This window comes from Mytilus edulis, chromosome 2, assembly GCF_963676685.1.
Source record: "Mytilus edulis chromosome 2, xbMytEdul2.2, whole genome shotgun sequence".
NCBI lineage: Eukaryota > Metazoa > Mollusca > Bivalvia > Mytilida > Mytilidae > Mytilus > Mytilus edulis.
Window position 1 is genome coordinate 59,094,283 of NC_092345.1, and position 21,933 is coordinate 59,116,215.

A 21,933-nucleotide genomic window follows, 5' to 3' on the forward strand; every position below is an offset into this window, starting at 1 on the left:
CCATTTATAATTTTAGTGGCTGTGTTTATAATGTAGGATGGGAAATCGCTTCCAGGCTATATCGAAAAATTCTGAATGAAGTCCTGGTACGCTTTAGTTGACAAGATGATCCAAGCTATACACACTACAACCAATCATTATGTTATATTTCAGCATAATGTTACAGTGACTGTTATCGTGGATTAAACCTGGTTTTATAGCACTAACCCTCTCACTTTGATGACAGTCTCATCAAATTCCGTTATATTTACGTTGATGCGTTAACTAAACAGTTTCCGTTCGAATGGTTTTACACTAGTAATTTTGGGGCCCTTTATAGCTTGTTGTTCGGTGTGATCATGAGCCAAGGCTCCGTGTTGAAGGTCGTACATTGACCTATAATAGTTTACTTTTTTAAATTGTTATTTGGATGGAGAGTGTCTCATTGGCACTCACACCACATCTTCCTATATCTAGACACAATAAATAAAATAGTCAAAATATGGGTACATCAGTCTTCATCGTATAACAATTTTAAAAGGAACAATTTAACAGAAGACAAAAACATCTATCTACAAACACATTCATTGATTTGTGTGTCTGATGTCAGAAAATTTTATACGTCACATAGATTTGTCGTTTAATGTACATACAAACAATTTTAAAATTTACATAGGCAATGTTAGCATATAGGGTTAAAATATCAAAAGTATGTAAGAATATATTTCAGAAATAGACCGAGATGGAAAATAGTCCAAAAAGTTATATATAGAATTTATAAGAATCCACAAATAGTTTATTCCACTACGCGATTGAATGATTTTGACGTTTATGGTTCAACGTATTTTGTAATTAAGGAATGACTGTAATATTTTTTCTGTCTATGAAGAAATAACATAAAAAATTTGGTGCACACTGAATAACGCGCGTAGCGGGTTATTTAACAGTGTGCACCACATTTTTTATGTTATTTCGAATAAACAGAAAAAAATATTACAGTCATTTCTTATAATCTAATTCTAAATTCCATTTTAAACCGTGGAAAACCATGAAAAAACGTTGATGACGTCACGATCACATGACTAAATTATGTCTATGGGCTCATAACAAATTAAATAACGTCAGCCAATCAGAAGACGCGTTACATCCAAAATTAAATTATTTCATAATAGAAAGATATCATAATGACATAAAATAGAACAATATCATACTGACGAGATCTTTTAAAGTAAAAAGTCACGTTATAAGAACCAAAGAAATACAAAAAGTCGCATATACAAAACACGCCACCAAAAAAATGAAAGACAATACAAACACATTGACGAGATGTATAAGTACCGATCCACGTCAAACGGATATCACATAAAACCATTCAACAGTAAAAGTAATATTAATAATAGAACAAAGACAAGCTGTTCATAATACATGTATATGAAAGTTAATATACGTGTTTTATCAGTTTGACAAATTGAGGTTGCCAACTTTTCAAAATGGTGAAAGTAAAGTTATTCATTCTAATTTTAATTCTCCATGCCTTGTCAACTATCGAAGGAAAAGCTGACAGATTGGGTAAAGTAATACATTTATTGTTATCTCCTTGTATTATCCGAAGAGATAACGTGTCTTCTCTTGTAATCATAAGTTAAGATACATACATGTATATATTTGCATTTACTTATTTCATTTACCTTATTTACCATTTAATGTTAAGACGCGAATCGTTAGCATTTGATGGACGGACTACGAACCAGTTACAAATCAGACAGAAGACGGCGGTCCATGAACTGACGATAATGTTGGTTTATTTGTTTCTTTTTTCTTAAATCACTCATTCAAATCATTACCATAAACGCACATATCCGATTTGAAAAATGTAAACCCGAAATGCAACTGATGTGATAGAATGGCGGTTGGTGGAAAAATTCACTGGTAAAATATTCTGAGAATCCTGGGTTTTTTAACAGTTTCCATCATTTAAAATACACCAAATATTTATATCAGAGAGGAAGAAACACTAAGATAACTTCCGATCGATCAATTATATTTACAAACATTTATTTACGCTGATTTACGTGTGTGCACATATAACTATATAAACACGTGTTGACTACAAGCCGGTCATCATGGTAGATTTAGGCAAATTGAAAATTGACCTATCGATGGACAAAACCATTAATGACTATCCTCTTTCATCTCTCCCATCAAAGCAAAACAAGAGGACTGGTAAAGCAAAATTAAGCCTTTTCGAGCAAATTGACCCAAACTTGTATGATGAACATGCTAAAATCATCACATTCTACACAAACCTTGACAGAATCCAACCATGGATAAAAACACTAGATATTTACTATTATGACAATCTTGGAAAGGAACCTGATTATGATATTGAATGGTATGACGAACCCAAAATATGGGAAAACCGAAACAACAGTGGAAATTCTGTGATGATTGAAGTATTAAAAAAGGGGGAACTTCAATTTAATATTACATTTTTTGTCACAACAGGAACAATAAGAGTACAAGGCAGTCATTATTATGAGTTTGTGGATATTCATTTTCCAATTCTGAAAGATATTCTTGATAAAGTTCTTACAAACATATCACAAACCAGTCCTACTAATACATGTATTTCACACGAATGTCATGATGACAATAACAATACACACATTAATGAATTATGCCCTGTTGACAAGGTCACTTGTGTATTACCTGACTCCCAGACTGGGTTAAAATCAGTACTAGTACAAGAAGATCAACCTCAAAAAGATGATTTTCAAAGGCTTGAATTAAATTTAGTTGACACGCTGGCTAAAATAGAACACAGTCACAATGAAAACTTCAGCAAAGTATTAACTGCTGTTAAACAATGCAATGATGATGTTCTAGTCTTGGGAAAAGGTAGAAAAGACGACAATGAGATATCAACATTACAATTAAAATATAAAACCGTACAAACAGAAAAACAGACTTTGGAAGTTAAATTAAAACACGAGCAAAGCAATATTATGTTAATTAAAGCTCAACATGAAGATCAAATGAAATGTCACAATCAAATACTGGAGGAGACTAGAGCAGAAATGAAAAAGGTATTAACTACTTCAAACTCTGAGATCGACTTTCTATCGGTAAGCCTACAAACCAAAAATGAAGAAATTGACAAACTAACTGATACTCTAAAACGACATACTCAACACTTGGAGAAATTACAAGAAGAAAATATCTCTCTCCGCTCCCAAATGATTTCTCGATTTGAAGATTTTCATCTTGTTAATGCAGACACGAAATATATTGACAAATCTAAACTTGACATTGATAACAAACCAACAATTATTTTAATTGGTACATCCAATACCAAACGTATCAATGCAGAGAAGCTATCGCCATCATTTACAACCAATAAGGTTACTGCTTTCAATTTAGAAGAAACTAAACAAGCTATTTTGGAGATATCGGATATAATTCCAAATCTAGTAGTGTTTCATTCCCTGACAAATGATTTGAAAATAAAATCACCACAGCAATGTGTAGAAGAAATACAAGATATTGTCAAGCTTGCACTTCAAAAATGGCAAAATAGTGGTTGCATCATCTCTCTTACTACTCCTCGACTCGACAGTGTAATTTTTAACACAAATGGACAAATCATAAATGCCTTGTTGAAACAAATATATGATGACATTAAAGATGTTCTACTTGTTGATCATGGCAATATGTTGCGAAATGGAAACCCAATTGCAGAGCTACTAAGTCAAGATAAATTTCATCTCTCTGACTCTGGCGTGTCTCAGCTATCGGCAAACTTAAAGCGTGGAATACACACTGCCTTAAACATTCCCATGCCAAATTCAAGAGGTAGATCCAAATCGCGCAACACAAGAGGACGTGGACGTGGACGTGGCAGAGGTCATCATGAATAACTTGCTTTTTAATATTATACATATTACCATATCATTATGTTGACTTCCTTTAACATGTTTAAAGTCATTTACATATAATTTATATATACATGTACAACTTTATATATTTCTTTTTTTTTTTGGGCTGATAAATTCATATTCTCATTTGAATAGATTTTTCAAATGAAACAGCCATTATGTGAAGAAGTCACACTATTACATGGTCATATATATGTAACCTCTACTAGGTATAAAAGTTCGCCTTTTTTATTTTATTTTATTCATTTTTATTTTTAGTTTTCACATTTGAATCATACTTTTGATCTTGAATTAACCCAGGATATCAGGTTATTCAACCCAAATCAGTTTAATAGTTATTCAGTTAAAAGAGGATACATAGAAAAGAAATTATCTGTCATTATATCATAGACTAATTGTATTTAGAAAACCATTGTAAAAACTATCCTCTAAATAAATCTACTTATTTCAAATATTTACATTTCTGAATATTTTCATTGTTGTCTCTTCCTTTTATTTAGAGACAAATTTTTATTATTTTTTTTTTTATAGATAGAAAATCTATTCTATTATTTATACCAGATTTAATTGTATCAACCAAAATGCCAAAATCAAACCAATCATCTGTAAAATTTGGTTATTGGAATATAGGTGGCTTATTTTCAAAGGGCATGAATAAAGCAGAGGATCCCCTTTTTCTGAAACATATAGAGAATTACAACATTGTTTTTTTAGTCGAAACTCATGTGGGATATAATTCCCAAATACACAATATTGGCAAATTTCATTATCATCCAATATGTAGAAAATTATCAAATAATAACCGTCATTTTAGGGGTATAGCAATTCTACAGAAAAGTCACGTTAAACCTCATGTCAAAATATTGATTAACAGTAATCCAGATTATCAATGGATTAAATTAGAAAAATCCTTTTTTGGATTTAAAAGTGACCTATTTATTTGTGTACTGTACAACCCCCCTGTTACGTCTAAATATACCCAAGAACTCTCTTCTGATGTTTTTGAATGCATAGAAAAAGATATCTTTCAGTATAAAAAAATGGGTGAAATTTTGTTATGTGGAGATTTTAATGCCAGAATAGGCTCTGAAAATGACTTTATAGTAAACGATGATTCAAAATTTACTCCAATTTTTGATACATACCCTACTGACAAAAACATTATGACAAGAAAAAGTCGAGACCAAAAAATTGATCAAAGAGGCAAAGAAGTTTTGGATTTTTGCATTAGTAAACAAATAAGAATTTTAAATGGCAGAGTTCTTGGTGATACATTTGGTAATTTTACTTGCTATACCCCCAATGGTGCAAGTGTGGTTGATTATGTTGCTGTGTCGGAAGAAATTCTTGAAAATGTACTGTATTTTAAAGTATCCAGATTTATTCCCACATTATCTGATTGTCATTGTAAACTTGAGTGGGAATTATCTGCAAAATATTGTGTTCCTGGAGAAAATGATATTCCAATCCAGTTGAAAAATATGACACCTAATTATATCTGGACTGACTGTTCAGCAATAAAATTTCAAGAAACACTTTCTTCAGATACACTACAAAACTACATACTAGAATTCAACAACAGCACAATTCAATTTACTCAGACATCAGTAGATGACGCATCATCAAAACTTTCAAAAATCTTTTTATCAGCAGCAAATCTATCACTTAAACGACCTTTAAAAAAACACACAAACAAACAAAAAAACAAAAAGTGGTTTGACGCAAGTTTACAACAAGCTCGAACTAACTTGCTTAATTATGGCAAATTTATTCAAGATTTCCATATGATCCAATTATCAAAAATCACTTTTATAAACTGAATCGTGAATACTCCAAACTAAGGAAATATAAATACAAACAATATAAACAATCATTGATTAGTCAGCTGGACTCCTTGCACGAAGAGAATCCAAAACTGTATTGGAACTTAATTAATGAACTACAGGAAAAAAATGAAACTAAAAAAAAATGTGGAGTACAACCATCAACTTTGATATCACATTTCCAAAAGTTGTCACAACTGAAAGGTGAATTTCAAAGTAGATATACAGAGCTATGTGAAAAACTGAAACAGTTAGAAAACTCAAAATGTTTCAACGAGTTGGACTCCTTTATCACTGAGTCTGTAATATCCAAAGCCATTTCACACTTAAAATGCAATAAATCATCAGGCTTGGATAACATTAGTAATAATATGATAAAGAATGGACAGACTTTCCTTTTAAAAAGTTTTCAACAGATGTTTAATACTTGTCTGTCTTCAGGTATATACCCAACATCTTGGGCTGAAGGTTATATTACACCAATTTTTAAAAGCAACGATACAAGTGACCCTAACAATTATAGAGGAATAACAATAACAAGTGCAATTGGAAAGCTTTTTAATAGAATATTAAGTCTAAGACTGGACAAATTTCTTCAGGAACATAATATTATACATGATAGTCAAATTGGATTCACAAGGAAAGCCAGAACTGCAGATCATATGTTTATTTTAAACTGTCTTATTAACAAATACTGTAATTCAAAAGAAGGTAGACTGTTTGCCTGTTTTGTTGATTTTCAGAAGGCTTTTGATACTGTTATACATACAGGGATCAAGATTAAACTACTAGATATTGGGGCTGGGTCTTATTTTTATAACATTATTAAAAGTATGTATGAAATTAGCAAATCATGTGTCAAAATTCAAAATCAAGTAAGTGATTTTTTCCCATTAGATATTGGAGTCAAACAAGGTGACAACCTCAGTCCGAATTTATTCAAGATATTCATAAATGATTTGCCCAGATATTTGTCAGATACTAGAGACCCAGTTAATGTCAATGACAAAGATCTACATTGTTTAATGTATGCTGATGATATTGTTTTATTATCTACATCAGCTGAAGGACTACGAGAAAAGCTGGAAATGCTTGATAAATTTTGCAAAGATTGGTGTCTCAATGTGAATACTAATAAGACAAAGGTGCTGATTTTCAACAAGGCAGGCAGACATGTAAAACAGATATTCACATTTCAGAATATAAATCTGGAATGTGTTTCAAAATACAAATACCTAGGTTTATATTTAAGCTCATCTGGTTCATTCAGTTATGCTCAAAATGAACTATACAAAAAATCCCTGAAAGCTCATTTCAAATTAAGGAAAGATCTTTTATCACTTAATCCTGATGTAAAAACAAGTATTCATGTTTTTGACCACACTGTAAAACCTATTTTATTATATGGTAGCGAAATATGGGGGATGTTTAATTCTCTTTCCTCTAAATGTAAGAAGGAAGATATATCTTTTGAAAAATTATATTCAGGTTTACCCTGTGAGAAACTTCATATAAAATTTTGTAAATTTATACTTGGGGTACACAAGAAAACAACAAATGCTGCAGTGTTATCTGAACTTGGAAGATTTCCAATATATTTTAATATTATAAAAGGAATGTTATTGTACTGGTATAGATTAGAGAATTTAGGTAATAATTTTCCTCTATTAAAAGAGGCATATACACAATCAAAGAAACTACATCACATGAATATAACATCATGGTATGGTTCAATAAATGTTGTTTTTAAAATACTTGGTATTGACTATACAAATGCCATAAATGCTCCATTTTGTGAATCCTTATACAAATTTAAGAAATATATACAAACCAAGCTATCAATATTGTTTATTAGCTGTTGGAAAAAACAAATAGATAAATTTTCAGACAGTAAACTGAAAACCTACCTTTTATATAAAACAAATTTTGGTTTTGAAAAATATCTAACATTGATCAAGAATTTTGAACTTAGAAGAAGTTTTACTAAATTACGTGTATCTTCTCATAGATTACAAATAGAATTAGGTAGATATCAGGGTATTCCCCGAATTAACAGAATATGTAATAAATGTTCTTCCAATACTGTCGAAGATGAGGCTCATTTTCTATTTGATTGTAACAAATTTGAGGATGATAGAAATTGTATGTTAGCTAGTATTGCACAATATAATTCTTATTTTAATCATATGAACAGTCAAAGCAAAATTATCTGGTTATTTAGTGTAGAAAATGTTGAGTTACTTAAAATAATATGTAATTTTATATACAAACATCTTCCTTAGTGAAGATTAGTTAAAGGAAATCTATGTGTGTATATACATTTGATTGGACATAGAAAATTATATTCATCTGAATATCACAAACATACTAGCCGATTAAAAAAAAAAAATAATAATTGTTAAGATATATTATTTATTCAAATGTTCTCTTATATCCTTGAGGCATCGTCCCCTGGTATCAACTGCATTCAAGTTACCTATGATGCTTCCTTGTTTGCTTTTGATACAGGTAGGAAAGAGACATTTACACACATTTTACATGCCTATGGCCCATAAGGTATCGTCCCCTGGTGTCAGCTGCCTTTAGGAAACCATAATGCTTTCCTATTTGCTGCTGACACAGGATGAGTCATGGACATGTTTAATTTCTACTTTCTTTTTGGCTAATTATTATATATTTAATTGATCCAACTTTTTGTGTACTATACATATGTGGATATCTATTTTTCTTCTTTTTTTTTTTTCTTTTTGGGCTGCTTGTTTGTTATCTATATCAACCCCACTTGTAATAAAATGCATTAGTATTAAAAAAAACCAACATACTATAGATTCTTTATCTACGTATTCTTTAAGAACTTAAATAGTTCTCGTTTAACTTTTTTTTTTTTTTTTTTTTTTATCTCATTGTTTGTATTGTATTATAAAAAAATTATTGATGTTGTAATGTTTATGCCCTTTGGGGCCCATAATTGGAAATAAAAATATCTTATCTTATCTTATCTTATCTTATCTTATATAACCATAATTTTAGAACAATAATAACAAAAAACTAAGTGTAGAATGAAATTTAAAACAGTGTGGCTGTGGCCATTGATTGACACATTAAATTCACCCATTGACTGGGACAATTTACGTGAACGTTTGTCTGTAACGACCACTGTTCACGACGTACCTACGATAGACATTTAAACTGTGGGGTCACCAAGGTTTCTTAACGCCTTTAATTATAAAATAATTCGAAAAATTAATCAGGAATAACCTTTATGCTTTGATTTATATAATTTATATAAATCAAAACATCGTGTTATTTCTGATTATTTTTTTCGAATTACTTTATTAAGGTGTTGAGAACCTTTGGTGACCCCATAGTTTAAGTGTCTTTAAAAAGTACACAGTGAGCAATGGTCGTTACATACAAACGTTCACCTAAATTGTCCCAGTCAATGGATGAATTTAATGTGTCAATCAATAGCCACAGCCACACTGTTTTGAATTTCATCCTATCTGTACGACACGATGCCTCCTCCTTTTCGCAAAAAATCTATCAACCAAAACAACAACATTGACCAATGAGTCAACAATATACACTGAGGTAGCACGATCGTATGTACTTTATCGAATATAATTTTCATTAAATTGTCTAAATTTAAGGACAGTAATGACACCAAAATATAAGGGGACAACCATTTGATATTCTGGGGGAGGGGAGGGGGAGGGGGCACGATGATTTGTTTGATCGGTTATTTATTTTTGTAAACTAAGAGGACAGGTTCTTCATTTTCTACACTATTGAAGCAAGATTTTTCATTTTCATTAAAGCAAGGGACTGATTATTTATTTTCACAGCTATATTTATGATATTCGAAAACATACAATTTTAAATGACTTGTTTATTATAAATCATACTTGTATAGTCAAGTCAGTATGTACAATTTAATCAGAATTAATCATCATTTCTGCAGAAATAAATCTTTTATATTCCCAGCTGCATATACATGCATTGCATACATACATAGTATTAAAGTTTGGTTGTAACTAGCCTCTTTTAAATGTATTGGCAAACATATTTTTTGAAGGGTTTTGGAGCCACTGAAGACCCAAGAAGCTATAGAACAAATGATGCAAAATCATGCTTTCTGGATGTTCCGAAGACCCTTTCTTAATCAGAAAGTGCAAGTCTTGTTTTAATAATTTTTTGACAATATTTTTGTCTCATTGGCAATTATACCTCAAAGAAAAATGTATAAATTCAGTGTAAGACTTTTAAAGTTTCTAGCTATATATATGGACAACACCAAAAGACCAATGTGCATGATAAAGCAAAAATGGAATTCACATAGTTAAGTCTGTGGTTGCTGTTTTTTTTTTTAACTCATAATCAAGTTCATAACAAAATTACTAGATTACAAAAGGAATGCAAAACTAACAGAGTACAGAATAGCAATCAATGAACAAAAGATAAATAAATAAGAAACATTGATCCCGAAAAATCAGGGCTAACAGAACTTCCTTATTGCAAGGCACTCGCCGTGAACACAATTTGATATGGAGACAAGCGTTTGGTTTTGAAATTTCCTACATGAGGCATTAGCCTCAATGTAGTTACGGCCCTGTTAAAATAAAAGTGAGGTAAGGTTCCCTGAGACAATATATACCTCAAGTTAAATGAAAACAATTTTCAGACATTTCAAGTATAGTTAGATAATATTTATACTTTTATTATTTTAAAAAATGGGAAGTGTTTCCTGATATTTTTTGGGGAAAAAATGAATTTATGAAGAATCTGGTGCCATCTCATACTTTCGATTAGACCTGAGTTATTTATTTTCAATACATTGCAAGTCAGGTAATTTATTTTCAAATTGCCACAGAACAAACCGTTTATTTTTGTGATTATCAAGGCTGAGTTATTTATTTTCAAAATCCTCCTGCCCCCCCCCCCCCCCCCCCCCCCCCCCCCCGAATATCAAATGGTCGTCCCCTAAACAATCCGGAAACAAGCACGAGCTTCAGTAACAAGGCATTTCTTTTTTGTAAAGATCTTATACTTCTTCTTTAATGGCCCATATCTTATATAGCTTATATCTCATATTAGTCATAGGGTGGTTGGGGTATAAGAATATATTCACTTAGGTCTTCTTCCGAACGGTAGTGAAACCCTTGCCTAAGTAGGGCTTTGGTTTGGCTGCGCAGGATGCACAAGTACACAGTCATCACGTCCGGTTAGAATGGGGACGTTAAATCCGATGCCTCGTGTAAAGAGAATACCACGTTTTAACATGGTAAGTTCCATTGTAACAACTATTTGTGGGGTTTGAAGGTGGCCTGTCGCAAGACAAAATTTCTTTCCCTATTCACTTTATCTTTACTAATACTTCCCAGTGGCAGTCAAAATTTCCACGACCTTCATCCTGAACGGCCTGAATTATAGGACCTAATTATTGTATCTTTCTCTAGTTGTTTTTCGTCCTGAACATGCATGAAATATGGACGTTAAGTAACCGACAAGCAATCAACCAATCATATCCCACATTGATTTCATTCGCTGCTAACAATAGCAATGAATTGAATATAATTTACTGTAGTTCTATACTCGGTAACAACTAGTTATTAATATAACATTCAGGTAATAAATGTGAACATATTTTATAACATGTAACTAACATTTGAATTATTTCATATGATTTTGTTTCTATTATATTTCAGAGTCATATAATGTTGATAAGACCAAGGTATCGATATCTGGAATATCGTCAGGTGCTGCTATGGCAACACAAATGCACGTGATTCATTCTGCTGATTTTATGGGTGTTGGCATTGTTGCCGGAGGTAAAATTCAGAAAAAAAATATAATTTAGGTACATGAATGCATATGAACACATTTTGTTAGTTTTCTCAATACAACGACTGAAAGAAATAAACGACTATTTATATCTAGATATAGGAAGATGTGGTGTGAGTGCCAATAAGACAACTCTCCATCCAAATAACAATTTAAAACAAGTAAACCATTATAGGTTAATGTACGGCCTTCAACACGGAGCATTGCCTCACACCGAACAACAAGCTATAAAGGGCCTTCTTACGAAGAATGGTTACTCGAATTATTCCGGTTTGCAAATGGATGTATCAAGTGCCTTTGAGTTGTTCTTTGACTGATTTGTTAACTATATTTGTACTGTCAAAGTATTCAAAACCTTTGAGGTTTGCTTTTTACAAAAACCTTCAACTCCTTTGACAGTTTGTTCAGAAATACTAGCATTCGGCTGGTTCTTCTGGACTGCATATTTTCTAGTTCCAGGGCGGTAAGCGATCCTTCCAGATTTGTTACCCTCTTGATAAATCGCGTTCCTCTACGCTTTCTAGTTGATTGATGTTACTTGTGGTATATGGGTCAATACTATTGCCCTTTATTCCATTGTAGATCTTACCAATGCGATGCAGGCTGTTTTCATTGCGTCTGAGAAAGCCGAGGGTTTTTACTTTCTTGGCTTTGTATGAGGTTAGAGTTGTCCATATTTTAAATCTGCTTATATATGAAGCCCTAGGTTGAGTTTGTGTTGGTCCTGTTTATTAAAGTATAGATAGATAGATAGATAGATATTTTTATTATTAAAGTACAACTTTGTACATATACATGAAATGCAATATATTGCAGTTTTAAACATTCAATAAACATGTATAATTATACCAACCAGCCTTTAGAGGCTTATGATGCACTGTCATTTATGTACGAATACTTATATGAATAAATTTCAAATCTATTAATCGATTTTATATCTGAGGCTTAATTCTTAATTGATAAAATGGAGTTTCAATATATCAGTTGTGTTTAAAAATTAAATGAGAAAATAAGAATGAAAGTAACTTAATAACTTTTGTTTGATACTGTAAGGGTTGAACATGGAAATTTAGGAACATAAGAGTTGTATCCACATCATATTATGAAAACTAGAATTTATAAAAGATAAGAAAAAGAAATTATCACCTAGATTTGACAAAATTCTGACAGTTGATCTATATAATAATAATTAATCCCATTTGCTGTGATAGAAAAATAGCATGTAGACACTATGGCTAATATTTGAAAATGTAAACAGGTACATTTAAATGCATACAAGTAAAAACAGTAAATAAAAAAATAAAATATGACACTATTTATTACAATAAGTATATAACAAACATGTGTAACTATGAACAGACTAGACCTTTCTTTGTACAATGCAGATATTATAAAGTATGTATACATGAATAGTTTGGCTTTTCATCTTGGTGTTACTTTGGGTTATCTCCCTTTATCAAAATTGAAAATTTGACATTTGCTTCTCTACCTTTTTTTGTAGCTTTGTCATGGTAAAAAGTAGTATTATTGTGTTAAATTGGGTTTGTAATATTGTGTATATATGCTCAGCTAGATTGTAGAATTCCTGACTTTTGCTCTTAATGCCAAGAATGGAACATTTCGTTGCATTAAATTAAGCGCATGCCCAAGTCTTGACCCATTTTTGTGGGTTGATTATTTCTTATTATAGTGGTGTGTGGTCACGTTGTGTAAACACTATGTTTTTGTATAGCATACAAGCATGAGGAAAAAGTTTAACGGCTGATCGATTTAACTGAATCTAGCAGGTTGTTGATATAATAATGGAAGGAGTGTCTGAGTTCGGTTTCTTGTGGAACTCCTGAGTCGTCTGTACCTTCACCATAGTCCTTTCCACTAATGACAGCATTCGTTTTTCTATTGGCATGAACCATTCCACCCATTTAAGGTTGAATAGCCAAATTAAGATAATTTAGTTTAAACATATTAATTTATAGTGGATTGGGAAACAAGTTTTGCAACTTATATTAATCCCTTTTTACTTTGCGGGTGCGAATGCTGCCTTGTAGCGGCATTAGCCTACTCTTTTTCGAAATCTACAAGGGTGTCTTTAACGTGAAAGAGATAAGATAATTTGACAAGAGCAACTGTAAGTAACTCTGTCTCTCTACGTCATTTCCAAATTTGAATAATCTAGACACTATGAAATGAAAAGAGATTGCAGGTATTAAACAGAAAGCATACCACAAAAGTCATGTTATTAATAATACCCCATACTTATACAAAAAGGTCAAAATGAATTAGCAAAATATATACGCTATATGTCAGGCTTAAATTGCCTTGTTATAGAAAAAAAAAGACCTGAATTAACTTAATAGAGATTACAAAATACGTGCTATATTCACGAGTTGTCCTAAATGACAAAACCCTTGGACAAAACATAGATACAAGAATAACGATAAGAAATGCATTTCTCAATAAAGTAAAGGACGTACGTCATGTTTAAAAGATGATTGATATGATCGCAAAACCATTTCTATGCAACATGTCTATTTATTTCAGAGGACAATTTTGAAAGAAATGTTTGTGCTTTTTTACATTTTGCATACGATTTATATTTCAATACAATATTTTTTTGAAATACCTTAGTCGTTAGATTGAATTCCTGCAAGTGGCATCAACAATTTTTCCAAAACATATTTCTGTATTTTGTCGTTAATGACATGTTAACTATAAAAGTATTGACCTCATCAAACAATTGTACTTTAGGTTAAATTACATTTTTTTTACCATGTTGATCTTGACTTTGTTGTCGTGTAAATCAATTGTCATGTTTATTTTGTGGCAAATATTTTATAGCATAAGTAAAAAAAACCAAAAATACCGAAGTTTAAGGAAAATTTAAAACGGAATGTCCTATTTCAAAATATCAAAATGAAAAGCTCGATACACATCAAACGAAAATGTAGATGTATAAAATGGTGGATTAAACCAGGTTTTATGTCTAGCTAAACCTCTCATTTGTAAAACAGTCTCATAAAATTTCATTACATTGACAATAAAGTGTAAACAAAACAAACGGACATAATAGGTAAAAATGTCAAAACTATGGGTATAGCAGTCAACATAGAACACACAGACATATTTGTATTCTTATCTATGTTAATGCTGATTTTGCACATTTCCACTTTCGTTTTCAGTTCCATTTGCTTGCTCTGGTGGAAATTTGGTAGGTGCAACAGCTTGCATGCAAACACCTAGCTTGGAATCTGTTAGTTCATTTGAACTTTTGACATCTTCTGGGGCCTTGTTCGGAAATGTCGACTCTACCTACCACATGAGACATGACAAGGTATACATTTTTGCCGGCCAATCAGACTCAGTTGTGAAACCAGGTGAGTAATGTATTTAAGAAGTTCAATTATCTTGCTGAAGTTTAATATGTAAACGTTGCCAATTTAGAGACAGTTTCAAATATATTTTTTGTTAAAAATTCTAAATATTTTTAAGGACAAAATTACCACAAAGAATTTTCCATTTTTAGACTAAAATTAAGACTCATCAAACACTAGAAGTTGACATTTCTAGATTTCCATTGTTAGATGATGCAAATATATTACATTGCAGGAAATGGACCAAACATACAACGATATTACAACCATTACACGCTGCATTCTAATGTGAAAACAGTATTCAATATAGATGCAGAACATTGTCAGGTAATATATTGTTAACTGGCTTCAATGATATTCCACGTACAACGGTTCCAAAAGTCAGCAATCATTATTCCCAGATATATAGCACATTCAAAATGTAGGAAAAAACCAGTTTTGTTATGGTACTACTTTGAAATTGCTGTATCAATTATAAAAAAGAGATACATGTATGAGGGCCGAAACCATACAGCAATGCTGTAAGTAATATCAATCATATTTGCTTTTTGTGTGTTTGTGTACATGTGTGTGTGTTTTTTCCCCTGGATGTGCTAATTTTGTGGTATATCGGTCGGATATCCTTTGCTTTTCTATTATACATCTGATATGCTATGTTAAATGACTAGCAGAAAAAAAATTATACATATTTAGCAGAATATTTTTTTGTGATAAATTAAATTTTAATTACATGAAAATATTGTTTATCAAACATGTCTGTTTACTTTTCAGCCGACTGACAATTATGGAGGGACCTGTAACGTTCTATCAAAAAGCAATTATCTGAACAACTGTGGATATAATGCTGCTTTTGAACTTCTTAACTGGATATATGGAGACCTAAAGGTAAAATATCCCTCCTTTCGTTCGTCCATGCGTCCTTCTCTCCGTGTCACACTTCTGCATTTTTAGCAACTGTAGCTTGTTGATATGTGGCACCAACCTTCAGCTGGTTACGTCTTACCATATTACATGTTTTCGGTTCTTTTGATGTTCTACACCCTGTTTGTCGAATACTTATATCGTTTAAAAGACATGCACGTTATAATACAATCTTTTTCTCATGGTTCTAAGCACTTCAAGTTGTAGCTGCTTAAGGATTTCTGCTGGTTTTTGTCAGATTTTCGGGATCCTCTGGTTTTATCCATTTAAATGCTTTAAAAAAATTTCCCCATGAACCCCTATTATTTTTATGAATCTTTTACATGTATAATGATAAGTCATTTGTAAAAGTCTTGTAAAATTTTATTTATTTTTTAATAGTATTTGAGACCTTTAACTGGTCAATGATAAAGCTTTCGAAAATCAAGAGAGAACATTTTCCCGCAAAAATTCCAATGGGTAATATCTCGAAAACAAGCACATGGACCCCTATATTTTTTTTTTGATTTTTTTTATTCCTCAATTTATTTCCTTTCAATACATACTAGTTTTATGAAAAGTTATTTATTTTGAAACTGAGCAGCGAACATCCTTAATTAATACATGGCATCAAGCTTTATCTGGTTTTGGGTACAAAGTAAGAAATTTCAAGTTTTTCAATCTTCTGCTTTCTGTTCGCTAAGATAATATTTATGACATATATTATCATGCAAAAATATGAAGTTTTAGTAACATTTTGATGAGCAATCATATTGACGTATGCAGGTAGTTAATTGCTGGTTTCTTATTGTTAATCCATTAAAAGTCGGACCAACCTGAGATCATGGTCAGATTTCTGATATTAATTAAAAGTAGCACTTGAACTATACACTGTATCTACGGTCACTCCAAAATGTTAGGATATTATGAAAGCTTATTTGGGTCATTCTATGCTCTAAAACAAATACAAGTCGTGGCTACGACTTAATAATTCGTTGCCACGACTTATATTTTTTTCCATAGCATAGAATGACCCAAATACAGCTGTAAGCTATCATATGATATTCCGGAAATGTATCAAGGAATTATAATTCATATTTAAAACTCACTTTATATTGAATATAATGCAAATATATCCCTGCTTTAAATGTAGATTACTTGTTAGCGGTTTGGCGTTTTGCGGAAAACGAAAGATAACTCTAAAATATTCTTATTCAACATTGATTTTGAAAATTAAAGTTTGATAAAAACGAAGTCTTGAGATTATTTTTGGTTCGATTGTGTCTTGGTGTTGATGACCGGGAAGCGAAAACGCGTAGATCTATGAACGGATGTATGACAGTCGCATTTTTAACGGCACAATTTTTCTGTACTAGATTCTCATATTGACAATCAACGTCGCTTCATTGATGCTGAGTAGAGGAAAACGGCGACCTAGTGGAAACAATAATATCATCTACTATATATGAGCATAATGAAGCAATTTAAATTTTCAGATACCAGAAGCAGGGAAACCGTTAACTGGACAGGTATATTTTAAGTTTTGTTAGATGTGCTTTTGATATATACATTTTTTTTAATTTGATCGAACGATATATATATATAACTTCATGCAGGCATATCCAATTCCTATTTAAAGTTTATTTTGCATGTTAAAGTTTATTTTACTTTATTTGATTCATTATATGCACATTTTCTTAGATCCTTCAAAGAAGGCAGCACATATAATTTGCTACTAATATTTAAAATTGAGATTGAAAATGATGAATATGTCAAAGAGGCAACAACCCAACCAAAGAGCAGACAACAGCCAAAATCAACGAATGGGTCTTCAACGTAACAAGAAAATTCTACACCCATAGGTGGTCCTCAGCTAGCTCCTAGATAAAATAGTGTACTAATTGCATGTAATGTATATCTTATAGTTAAAGACCTTTGACCAGTCAACATTTTTTCACCTATCTGTACCAATAACATACAGTTTTGACAATACTGGATACATCTATGTTCCTTCTGGTTGTGTAGACAAACAAACAAGTGAGTATGGACTGGTTTCTATTCTTCAAAAAAACATATGTGAACAAAACATGTCCCGAGAAGGGTGCTTGTGGTTCAGTACATATAGTTGTTGTTCATGTCTTTTTTTCCTCCGTAAATTGTTTTATTATCAATTAGGCCTTAAGTTTTCTCAATTGAATTGGATCATGGGTTTTTTCTATGAAAAATGCCGGTGTACAAAGTCAGGAATATGACTGTTGATTGATAATATTTGAATTAATTTGTTACTTTGTATGACCTTATTCTTTTGGACTAAATTACCTTAGAGTTCATAGTTTGTTATACTTTTATAATACATCTTCACACGCTTAAACACAGTCATGTTTAATGTCATTCTCTAAATTCGCCTTCCGTAACAAGGTAACACTACGACTATTGAAGTTATTTTTTTATATAGCGGGTGTAGTCGTGTGGTCTAGAGCGTTGGGCATGAGGCTAAGCGACTAGTGTCGTAGTGTATCAATGAGTTCGAATCTCGTTGAGGGACAAACATTTGTCAGCATAAAAATCTAATTTTAACACAATGTATTAAAACATGGTTGACAACAAATCGCATGTGGCGGATTCCTTAAACTTAGCAAGGGAAAAAATATAGACATGTTTATATGTAGGTTATTTTGATTACTGAATATGATAACATTTTTACGTTAAAACTAAAAGAAAAATTACGAACTGATTTCGAATTCTTTTCAGAATGCAAACTTCACATTGCACTTCATGGATGTCAACAAGGAAGGTTAGTTTAACGTTTTTTGAATTATGCAATCTTCAATTTATCAAAACTAAAAGCTAACAGCTCTGTTTACAATGGATAGACTTTAAATTAAAAAAAAAAGAGTGGGCAAAACGAACGGAAAAAAAGAAGAAATACAACAAGATTAAAATGACTACGTTGTGTTTGAAATCGAAGAAGAAAAAACTGCACCATAGAAAAAGCTTTTAAAATTGCAGAAGTAATGCTTATATATATAGTCTATTATTAACATCAAACATAAAATCAAGATCATTGAGGTACATGCACTTGATATTAAATACTGTTTTTTCTTCAATTATTGATTACTAAATGTCCAGCGACAAATATATAGCATAGACAAACAGTTTTTGTTTTTAATTTATTTCGTTCTATCCTTTTTTGTATATACTATATCATGTCTCATATAAAGCAACGCTTATGATTGATACATGCTGGTTAGTTAATGATAGAAGCCAATTGTTTTTACTGATTGGTACATGCCTATGAAATACACAAAAAATACTGCAGATATATTTTTTTGCTTTAGACATTTTATTAATGACGAATATGTGAAGCACGCTGGATATAATGATGTCGGAGAAGCAAATAACATCATCATACTGTATCCACAGATAACTCCGATTCCAACTAATCTTAATGGATGCTGGGACTGGTTTGGTTACACTGGCTCATATTTTGGTAAATCCTTAATTCCTCTTTTTGTCAATCATGGGATCGCGGAATTATTTATATCTGTGTGTATATCAATCACTTAGCTTTCATTATTTTCTTTTTCAAATTAAACATGTTATCACCAGCCGAGCATTGACTAAATGTGCCACAGAATGGTTAGCATTTCCTGTTCAACTGGGCACACCTGTCGTGTGTAATTTATGTCAGTTAGAAAGGCGTACGGTCTTTTGACGACAAGTGAAATGCACTACTGCGAAAAGCCCTGTCTTTGTAACACAGAAATTCCATAATGATCAATCAAATCCTATTGGTCTCAGTGGAAATTGGAATATGCAATAAACAATATCATATTCATATAGTGACACACGAATAATAATCTTCATATATCTATTTTCTTCTGTCTTGAAAAACTCCTGTTTAAAATGCTTCATACGAATCGAATCAAGGAACAACGCAACGAGAAAATGAATGCAAATGTTCTCATATAAAAATATTATTGGCTAATTTGTTGTTGGTTGTTTAACGTCCATTGGTAAATGTTTCATGCATGTTTAGGCCAATGAGGAAACTTTCAACACACATACCAAATGTCGTAAAGGTTAACAACAATAGGTCACTGTTAGGCCTTAGATAGTTGGCAGAACCCATACCGCATTGCAAGCTATTTAACATACCTCGACAGGAGGACAAATGTAAAACAATTGAAATGAGGTCACTAACTGCCTACTAGCTGTTGAAGAAAACTTCTAGCAAACGCAACAAATGTTTTGTCAATTTATATCTTAATGAGTTATGAACATTTAGGTGTAGGATAGAAAAGACAGACATTGTAACATGGGCCTAGAAAGTAAATACTCCAATCTATCTTTGGAATGTTGTAGCATTTAAATATTGAATTTTATTTTTTATTATAGATCTACTGAAGTCATGCCTATTTCACTTGATTTCTTGTTTTAGAAATATACTTGTACTATTCATTTACTATGAAGTCGTGTTCGTTTTTATTTATGGTAAAACAACATTATATGTTTTTTAGCTACAAAAAGTGGGTTTCAAATCACAGCGTTGGACAGAATGCGACGACAAGTTATTGGACAGTAAATGCTGTGTTTGAAAGTAACATATCTTATTTGAAATTAATAAAATACAATAGTATTGTTATAAAATGCATTCTTCTATAATAAGACACAGCTGATTTCTGCAATACATGCTTCACTCGCCATTCTAGACTTCCTATAATTCCCTTTTATTTATTTATTTCTTACCAATTTATATGTTTACTGATAACTGCTCGTATGCTGATTTCCCTGTCAGTATATGGTTATCTCTTAGTTATAGCATTAAAATTTTTAAAAGGGGCAAAATTGAAAAAAAAATAAGGAAGGGACATGTAACAAGTCTATCTCCATTCGAATATACACTTAGTCAATATGTCACAATAGATAATATGCCAAATCGGTAAATTTACCGATCACACGACCAATTTGGAGTCTAAAGATCTAAGACCGCTTCATGTTTGCAAGTGAGCTGATATACAGACAAATAATATTGTTTAGTCGAGCCATGAACTTTTCAAGTTATGTTTTGTTTTGTCATTTTGAGATTTAGAAGTCAACGAAAAAGTTTGGTAATCCCGGGTAATTTTTTTCTCAAACTCTTTTACACCATGTAATTGAGAGATTGACTCGTAGTAACTACAGGGCATCCGTGTACAATCATCAGCAATGTAACAGTATTACACTGGTATTAGTTTGTCAGTCACATTTGTTTATTTCTCAATTGGTATAATTAGAATGAAACACCCTAGTATGATCATACGTGAAAGAGACGATGTGAAATACCTTCTTTTGCATTCGTGATCTTCTTGTATGCAAGAAAATAAAATAATGGTTCTATACAAACATAGGATGGATTTAAAACTGGACCAAACGTTTTTTTTCTGAAGAAATGTTTGTTTTCCCTAATTTTGTCCCAATAAGGAAATGTTTTCAGTAAGATTCTTTGGTTGAGTCTTATTTTCGATGGTTAACTTTTAGTTTACATATACACGTTTTGTAAATCTTTAAAAAGAAAACTTTGCATTAATATACATTTGTTTCCTGCATTATCATGTCACATTTAACAGTCATAAAGGTTACAAAAAGGGGGCTGGAATTACCATTATATATCGCAAAGAATGTAAGAGCTGGGTGGTTTTATCCCTTCCCTGCTACCACTAGTGAGACTACTAACGTGTTATAGTGATCTCAGTTCCACTGCCCTTTGAAAAAAAACATAATTCTTTATAAAGGGAATAATTAATGCTTTATATGAAGAACAACTCAATAAAAGGTCGACTACATATATCAAAATCAGGCAGTGTTTTTTTTTTTTTTGGAATACCTGCCGTTCACGCCTCAATCATTTTAAACCCAACAAAAAAGCATCTTGTTGTTGTACCATTGCAATTGGATTACACAACCAAATACATGAACAGCCGAAATAAATTTGCGAGATTGAAGATGCGAACGATTTTGAATACATCATTACATATACATGTATTTATTAAATTATGTTTGTAAAATTGCTTAGTTATTTGTAATTTTAAATAAAATATAAAC

General features: G+C 31.6%; 1 protein-coding gene across 1 annotated transcript; it reads left to right on the plus strand.

Moving 5' to 3' along the window:
* Positions 1 to 1,443: 1,443 nt before the first annotated feature.
* On the plus strand, positions 1,444 to 20,499 carry LOC139512534 (poly(3-hydroxybutyrate) depolymerase-like). Its single transcript, XM_071300217.1, has 10 exons — positions 1,444 to 1,548; positions 11,443 to 11,565; positions 14,758 to 14,952; positions 15,185 to 15,276; positions 15,721 to 15,834; positions 17,346 to 17,378; positions 17,775 to 17,886; positions 18,601 to 18,643; positions 19,188 to 19,339; positions 20,370 to 20,499. The coding sequence occupies exons 1-10, from the start codon at positions 1,470 to 1,472 to the stop codon at positions 20,432 to 20,434; spliced, it is 1,008 nt and encodes a 335-aa protein (XP_071156318.1). The 5' UTR covers positions 1,444 to 1,469; the 3' UTR covers positions 20,435 to 20,499.
* The last annotated feature ends 1,434 nt before the right edge of the window (positions 20,500 to 21,933 follow it).